This window comes from Borostomias antarcticus (genome assembly GCF_949987555.1).
Source record: "Borostomias antarcticus genome assembly, chromosome: 15".
NCBI classification, from domain to species: Eukaryota; Metazoa; Chordata; class Actinopteri; order Stomiiformes; family Stomiidae; genus Borostomias; species Borostomias antarcticus.
In genome coordinates this window covers 11,452,194-11,460,477 of record NC_140248.1, presented here as the reverse complement: position 1 = coordinate 11,460,477, position 8,284 = coordinate 11,452,194, and the positions used below count along the sequence as shown (strand labels likewise).

The 8,284-nt window shown below is 44.1% G+C and overlaps 1 protein-coding gene across 1 annotated transcript in view; it reads left to right on the top strand.

Annotated features, from left to right (window-relative positions):
- Positions 1-1,846: 1,846 nt before the first annotated feature.
- LOC311318797 (ferroxidase HEPHL1-like) overlaps positions 1,847-8,284 on the top strand; it is a gene marked incomplete at both ends in the record, with an annotated part of 13,050 nt that continues 6,612 nt past the window's right edge. Inside the window, 8 exons of the mRNA XM_084450227.1 lie at positions 1,847-2,013; positions 3,413-3,657; positions 4,543-4,755; positions 4,964-5,161; positions 5,574-5,828; positions 6,766-6,940; positions 7,214-7,353; positions 8,175-8,284. The exon at positions 8,175-8,284 is cut by the window's right edge and continues 22 nt beyond it. Coding sequence (XP_084306353.1) covers positions 1,847-2,013; positions 3,413-3,657; positions 4,543-4,755; positions 4,964-5,161; positions 5,574-5,828; positions 6,766-6,940; positions 7,214-7,353; positions 8,175-8,284 — 1,503 coding nt within the window. The remainder of the gene's footprint in view (positions 2,014-3,412; positions 3,658-4,542; positions 4,756-4,963; positions 5,162-5,573; positions 5,829-6,765; positions 6,941-7,213; positions 7,354-8,174) is intronic.

The following is an 8,284-nucleotide window of genomic DNA, read 5'->3' as shown; positions in this document are numbered from 1 at the left end:
CTCTGGAGCACTTGAACCTGCATCCACTCCTCCCTCACTGGCCATCAGATAGCCACACAGGATTGTGTCAGATAGATTCAGATACAAACTATTGAAGATGGCCAAAGAAAAATAATAATTGCCTTTAGTGGCTCTACTGTATCTACTGGACAGGTAAACTGGAGCCCCGACTGTCTGCAAATCCAAGAAAGGTCTCTGAGTTAATAGAATTCTTACAGCTGTTCTTTGATTATGGAGTTTATTGTTCTTTGAAAGAATTAGGCTACTTTTGTTGTTATCCTAAGGCCTGTAAAAGAGCTTGAATGCATTTTTAATGTGCATAGTTGGCCAGAAGGTGTCACAGTGACACAACTAACTTTGTAGCTTGAAGTAGACAAAGTCGGTTGTAGTAGCTTGGTGTTCGTAGGGCTATAACTTTAGGTGTGGCATTATGCCTACTGTACACCTGTATGCTTAGTCTAGCTTATACAATAAACTATATGAATTACCTGTTGACTTTTTTTTCTGTTAACTACCTTTGTCTTCCCAGTCAAAATGGACTGCTCCATTCTAGCTGATTATAAATCCATAATAGTATATATATATTATCACCTAATGTTATGTTTCATCTTTTTATCAACTCAAGTTCTTGTGAAGAATACCAGTTTTGAACTTCCATTTGCTATTCATAGCCTGTAGGCCTCATTGACCCCTCACGCCCACCCAGGGATGCCAACTTGTGGTCGATGAGCATTATATTGTATATATACTGTATTAGATTAGGCATATTTTGCTAATTTTCACAGATGACCGAGTTTCAATGTTTAACAAGGACAATTGTTTTAAAACATTGAAAATGATTAGATAGTGACACAAAATACCATGTTCCCAATCAATACTGATACTGTATGTCCCATACAGTCAGATGAGCAGGTCTGGTGTGGTCAGGAGGGTGGGACCTAGATGTATTTGATATTTAGCACAGGCCTGTGTTCAGAGAGATAAAAGTTCTGTTAACTTCCCCCATGCATGTGTGTGTAAACATTTATACTGTACGTCACATACAGTATCACATGTGCACACACACTCACACCTATTTAGACACACATGTGCGCACACACACCAACACATACACATGCACACACAGACTCACAAATACAATACACAGTACTCACACATGTGCATACACACACATGTGTACATACTCTCTCACATACACATATACATGTGCACACACACACACACGCATGCACGCGCGCACACACACACACACACACACATATGTACGCGCTCACACATGACACACACACACACACACACACACACACATTTCTAATGACCGATCATTTCTGACCGGGAAGACCATGGGTGTACAATAGCCTACATAAATTAAATAAAACCCAAAACCCAAAATGTAAAAAAATAAAATAATAATAATCTCAACATTTGTATGTTCAGATGCCATGTGTGAAAGTCATGGAACCTTATGACAAACATATGACATTAACTACATTTTTAGAGAGAAATTAAAGGGTTAAAATCAAATGATATCTGAGCATTCAACCTTTATCAACCCCAAAAAAACATTTGTAAAACGTTGTCTACTCTCTTGTGTCCAGTCACACAGGCCGGAGTGGGCGCGGTCTCGGTCATCACAGCAGTGGTGCCAGACAGCTGAATAGAATGACTGTTTCCCATAGGCTAGCGTCTCATAAGCGCTCTAGTCCCCGGTGTTTACACACACATGCATGGGGGTAGTTAACGGATCTTTTATCTTTCTGAACACAGGCCTGCGCTAAACATCAAATACATCTAGATCCCACCCTCCTGACCACACCAGACCTGCTCATCTGACAGGGCAGACGGCATGGCTGTGTTTAGGAGCTTATTCACCGCCCTGCTGCTCTGGATCTGTGCCCTGGCGGAGAGTGAGTGCATGGAGAGGGTTTACTACATTGGCATCAGAGAGGACCGCTGGGATTACGCACCGAGCGGCAAAAATCTTATGAACGGAAAAAACATCGCGGAGGATGAGTGAGTTTTGTGACAATGCAGTTCATTCAAACCCGCACATTGCTTTAGTTGTAATAACCTTCTTCCATTGTTGCCGTTGAATGAATGGCCTCAAACGCTGTTTCTCATGTTCTCTAAACATACACATATCTGAGATAGGAATATTAAATGACAGTTGTGTTGTGGCGATGTGTGTCCTTAGGTGACCATTGTCAATGGTGATAGTCTTTAAAGCCAAAACCTTAATTGAATATTTCCAAAGCCAAAAGTCCAGATAGACTAGGCGCTATCCTGCAACAAATTTGACAGCCGTCGTGTAGGCTACCTTTCCTGTGACAATTATAATAAAAGGAAAAATAAACATTTCAGCTGTGGTTCAATAAAAAAAGATGCCAGAACGCCCAGGTAGCCTACAACAATCCCAATAAACCATAAGACAGAAGACACGAGAGTGTTAACAACTGTGTTACCATAATGAAGAAGATAACGTTTGACAATGAATGAAACCAAATGACAGTAAAATGAGATCTTGTTGCATAATATTATTAGTTATTCAACATGGACATTAAGGCAATCTAATCTAATCTAATAATTCACATGCAATTACAAGAAAGCAAACAGTGGCATTATCATTTGCAGATTGTGTGCAATTCAATGTGAGAATTAATCCAATAACTAATCCTATTGCACAGTATAAATCTCTAATTAACAGGCCGCACACATGGAGAGAGGAAGCATGACATGGGAACACTTCACCTTTATACCCCTCCAAACCCTCCACCACTCCTCTCTCCTTCACTCTGTCATCCCCACTCATCTCTCTTTCCCCCTCACTGACATAGATAATATTATTCTCTCTCTCGTCTTCTCTCTCTCTCTCTCTCTCTCTCTCTCTCTCTCTCTATCTCTCTTTGAGCTGGTTCATTTTACTTACATGAAGGAACTACTTGCATATTTTAATCAGAAAGTGAGAGAAGCAATAAACTTGATTTATTGTAACAAAAAAAATCCTAGAGCCTAGTTCAGATGACTGTGAATTTTTTTAATTATTTTTTGTGGATAATGTCTGACCTAATATTGCCTTCCTGTTCCTCTGAACGTGACTGTCCAGCCCCCTATTGAGCCAGTATAGCCCAATCTCTTTGGTAGAACTCACAGCCTTGCATTGTCTCCAAAACATGTCTCTCCTTCAGGCCCCATGACATTGTTCCAACTTCTCTTTTTAAAGATGTTTTTAGTTCCTCCCAAACATACTCTCCACTGTGTATAGCTCCTTCAGCTCTGGCTGTGTACCTGATTATTGAAGCAAGGGAGAAATGCATGCCAAAGAAAAGAAAACTCTCTCTCTTTCCCCGCCTTCTCTCTCTGTCTCTCTGTCTCTCTCTCTCTCTCTCTCTCTCTCTCTCTCCCTCTTTCTCAGGCATGCGTCTGTGTTCCTGGCCAGTGGAGCCCATCGTATTGGGCGTGTGTATAAAAAGGCAGTGTACAGGCAGTACACGGACGCCTCATACAGCAGCGAAGCCCCCAGGCCTGCCTGGCTGGGTTTCTTAGGACCCACACTGCGGGCAGAGGTCAACGATGTCATAATTGTGCATCTGAAAAACTTTGCCACCAGGAGCTACTCCATGCACCCCCATGGAGTCTTCTACGAGAAGGACGCGGAGGGTATAACTCTTTCACATATGAATAAGCTTACTATCCTCTTGCATAATATTGAGTAACAGCATATAATTGTTCTAATCTGTCTCTATTCCCGCAAACACATTGCCTTTGTCGAATTGTCGCCTGGATGGCATCCAGCATAATATCTGTACAGCAACAGCATATCTCATGACAGATATGCTCTACAATAAGGTCAGGTTGGAGAGACTTTGCCTTGCTTCTGAACTCTATACCACTCTGTGTTACGTAACTTCACAACACTTCTCTTTCCTCCTCATCAAGATGACTCATCACCCTTCCCTTGCATTTGACATGCTTTCCTAACACTCCTCCTCCGTTTCAACCAGGATACCAATATTCTGTCTCACTTCAAGGGCTTTACACCAGGGTTGTTGTACACATCAACAAGCCTCCTGAGTGTGTCTCTGGTCAAGTACAGTTCCCTGAGTGTGTCTCAAGTTAATTACAACATCTGCAACTTAAATGATTTGTGTATCTTGAAGTCAGGCTGGGTCAGGTGACGTGAAGATTTCAAAGGTCACTGGTTGTCTCTGGAGCGCTGTGGAGGTTGGAGGAGATAAGCGCCAAGAAGACATTCCTTGAAGAAGACACATGCCTAGTGTAGCAGACATTCCTTGGAACAACGGCAGTGTGAGCAGCCCTGCCTGTGACTGAAAAGCTTAGATGGCCCCTGGCTCTCTGGGAATTCCTCTTTAGTGGTAGATGTTTGGGTCCCGGTGCAAATGAAAGGCTAGCGGTTCGATTCCCACCTGACTCACTCCCTGTCATTTTCAACAATATAATTGAACAGCTGTATCATGACCTTTTCAGGCGCCCGGCCTGCCTGTGGTTATCCTATGAAATAAAACATATATGTTTGTCCACTAGGGGCGCTATACCCAGATGGGACATCCAGCAGGTTGAAGCAGGATGACTCCATCCCTCCGGGGGGAAGTTACACGTACCGCTGGGAGGTGCGGCCGGAGTATGCCCCTACGGAGGGGGACGCCAACTGTCTGACCTGGGTTTACCACTCCCACGTGGTCCCCCCCCGGGACATCGCCTCTGGACTGATAGGGGCTCTGCTCACCTGCAAGAAAGGTAGGTCGTGTATTTAGCTACCCTCGTCTTGGTAACAGCAACTTGCAGGTGATATAGCTGGGATTCAGAAACTTGAGCTTACCACTTTGTTTTACTATCAGTATTAATAATGACTCAACATTTTCGGCTGCTATACACAATCGTTTTATTTTAATAAATTGAACTTAACTTCATTGAGATGTTTGTTGAATACACTGTGTTTTAACAGGAATCCTGAGTGCTGGACCTGACCAGACTGAACCAGAACCAGTACGCAATGACGTGGACCAGGACGTGTTCCTTATGTTCACTGTGACTGATGAGAACAGTAGCTGGTACCTGGAGGAGAACATCCGCTCCTTCTGTTCTGACCCAGATGGAGTCAACCGGTTTGACCCAGACTTCCATGAGTCCAACATGATGCATGGTGGGTAAAGTCCTCCTGTAAATTGAGTCTGTGTGGTTGACTCGCTGGGTTTAGGAGAATGACCGACCTTAACAGAACTTGATTCAGAGGGCTTTGCATCACTTTATTGCTGACCTAATCTCTATTTGGAATTAAAATAGAACCTACCATAAAATAGAACCCACCCTCACTTGCTTTCCTCTCTCCTCCTCCTCTACCTGCTATCAGTCAGTGATGATAGTCAGTGGTGTGAACTATGTGAATTATGTCATCCAGATTTGTGTCCTTTCCTTGTTTTGCGTTTGTAACATGTAACATTCACTTGGAATTTGAAATGTACTGACATCATGCTGCTCTTGCCCAGATTTTAAGGCTGAATTCGTGTTTCTCTGCTCTTTCTCTCTCTTCCACTCTCCCCTGCTCTGCCCGACAGGCATTAACGGCTACCTGTTCGGTAACCTGCCCGGCATCAAACTGTGCCAGTCCCGTGATGTGGCCTGGCACCTGTTTGGCATGGGGAACGAAGTGGACATTCACTCTGCCTACTTCCAGGGGAATACGCTGTTGGATCGTGGTCACCGTGTTGACACCCTCAGCCTGTTCCCAGCCACCTTTGTCACTGCTGAGATGGTTCCTATGGCAACGGGAAAATGGCTGCTGAGCTGCCAGGTCAACGACCACCTGCAGGGTAGGACGTCAGACCTTTAACCTCCGACCTGTTGACCTCTGTTTGGACACAGCTGCTGACTGGGGATAATTAGTTATTATTATTATTATTATTATTATTATTAGTCATTGCACGGCACACTACTCAAGGGTCGCAATATGACAGCCATCAGCATCTATAATAAACATTGCAACATGATAAATCTCCATATCAACTTATTTTATTAATCTATTATAGCCTAAGCTAGTGTGAAGTAAAATAAGATTGTTAAAATGTTGAACTATCCCTTTTATATCAGGACATATCTGTCCTTCCTCACTCCTTTGGGAGCATACCAGGCTAGGATCAGATAAGCATGATCTACAGTATGATCTACAGTATCGACTACAGTGAGCAAGTCAGAACAGAGACCCGCTAAATGGGAAGGAGGTTTGAAAATGCAAACACGAAACACACCCTCTGTCAGCATACAGTGATTGCTCAAGAGAGGGAAGCAGAATTGGCTTGTGGCTTTGAATTGGTCTCCTTTGTCCTCTTATGTGTTCCAGTGAGATCACAGCCCAGGGTGATTTCTTTCTACCCAGTAAGCATTCTCATAAGTGATTAACTCTACTTTCATAAGTGTTTCCCAGAGAGGTTTAGTACAGGTTGTATAATCAAAGGAACAAGACAGAACAGGATGTCATTAGGGTTAGGACTGGGGGGGCTAGGGAGGACTGTGGCTCAGGAGGTAGAGCGGGTCGTCCAATGACCACAGCATCTTGCATGGCAGCTGCCGCCATTAAGGTGTGAATGTGTGTGTGAATGGGTGAATGACAGGCCATTGTAAAGCGCTTTGGAAGTGCAGTCCATTTACCATTAGCATTTAGGATTGTTGTTAGGCTCCACCTGCAGTGTCACTGTGTGTGTGTCTGTGTCTGTGTGTGTGTGTGTGTGTGTGTGTGTGTGTGTGTTCCAGCCGGGATGCAGGCCTTGTATGAGGTGGGGTCCTGTGGGACTGTGGACGGGCCCTCAGGAACCGCACTTAGTGGCCAAGTGAGGGAGTACTACCTGTCAGCTGAGCAAGTGGAGTGGGACTACGCCCCTTCCGGATTGGACAAGATGAACAACATATCACTCACAGAGAGTGGGAGGTAAATAGATTGTTCAAAGGAAAAATACCTTTACTTTGTAAATGTATTCCCATTAATATGTATAGACAGGTGAACAGTCAAGATCGGCCTCAGTGATTGAGAGGTTGGGTTAGGTGCTATGTACTGTACAGCACTTGACCTTTCTGCTGTTTCGCTCTAGTAAGACATGCCATTCTGTTGACGTGTTTCATCAGTGTTTCATGCTGTTCATACCCCTCCCTCTCACTCTGCCTTGTCCCCCCCCCCCCCCCACACACACACACACGCTCCCAGTTCATCTGAGGTGTTTTTTAGTACGTCGGAAGGCAGGATTGGGGGGCGCTACAGGAAGGTGGTGTACAGAGCCTACACAGATGACACTTTCTCTACCAGGATGCCACAGACGCCAGACTCCTTGCACCTTGGAATACTGGGCAAGTCTGCTGTCTCTCTGTCGTAATGCTGTCTGTCCTATTAAAACTTTATTTGTATAGCAGCTTTCATACAAAAACAATGCAGCTCAAAATGCTTTACAACGGAAATTACTGTACATGCACAGAGTGTTTAAAAAGACACCTAAAAAATACATAAAATGAATACAAAAGCAGGAGAAATAAGATGGAAGATTAAACAGAATAAAGAGAATATAAAGATAATAAATCTACATTTTAAAAAGCTCCAATCATAGGATGGAAATAAAACCCGCTGAAACCCACCACCACCTGGCCATGCAATTCAGAGCCCTCCATGCCAGCACCTTCCTCACTTTAAGGTCTTGCTCGGACTCGTTGACCCATGAGCCCAGGTATTTGAAGTCACTGACTTCCCTCAGACCAGTGCCTCCTGTTGTTGTTAGAGGTGGATGGTCCAGGAGGATGTTGTGATTACCACAGTCAGACTGTTCTTTTTCAACTCCTTACGGCCAAGATCTGGGCCATGGTGGTCCTCTCCTCTCCAAAACCATTTGAGTTCTCCGTCAGGTGAGGGTCGATGAAGCACCGCATCCGGTTCAGTATCATGCAGCTGTACGTCTTTGCAATGATACATGTCAGACTGAAGCCTCAGTAGTTGACTGGTTTCGAGAGATCTCTGGTGTAGCCTACTGTACATAGAGTTAATTTACGACTTACCAATAATGTTGTTGATTGATGGAGAAGATTTTCAGCTTATTCTCTCTCTCTGTGTCCTAGTCTGACCCTGTCAGCATCTGATTTCAGTGTATGATAGTACTGTGTGCATCCTATCCTGTCCCCAGGGCCTGTGCTGAGGGCTGAGGTCGGGGACGTTCTCAGGGTGACCTTCATGAACAAGGCAGACAGGAACTACAGTATCCAGCCTCATGGCCTGCAATACGAAAAATCATTC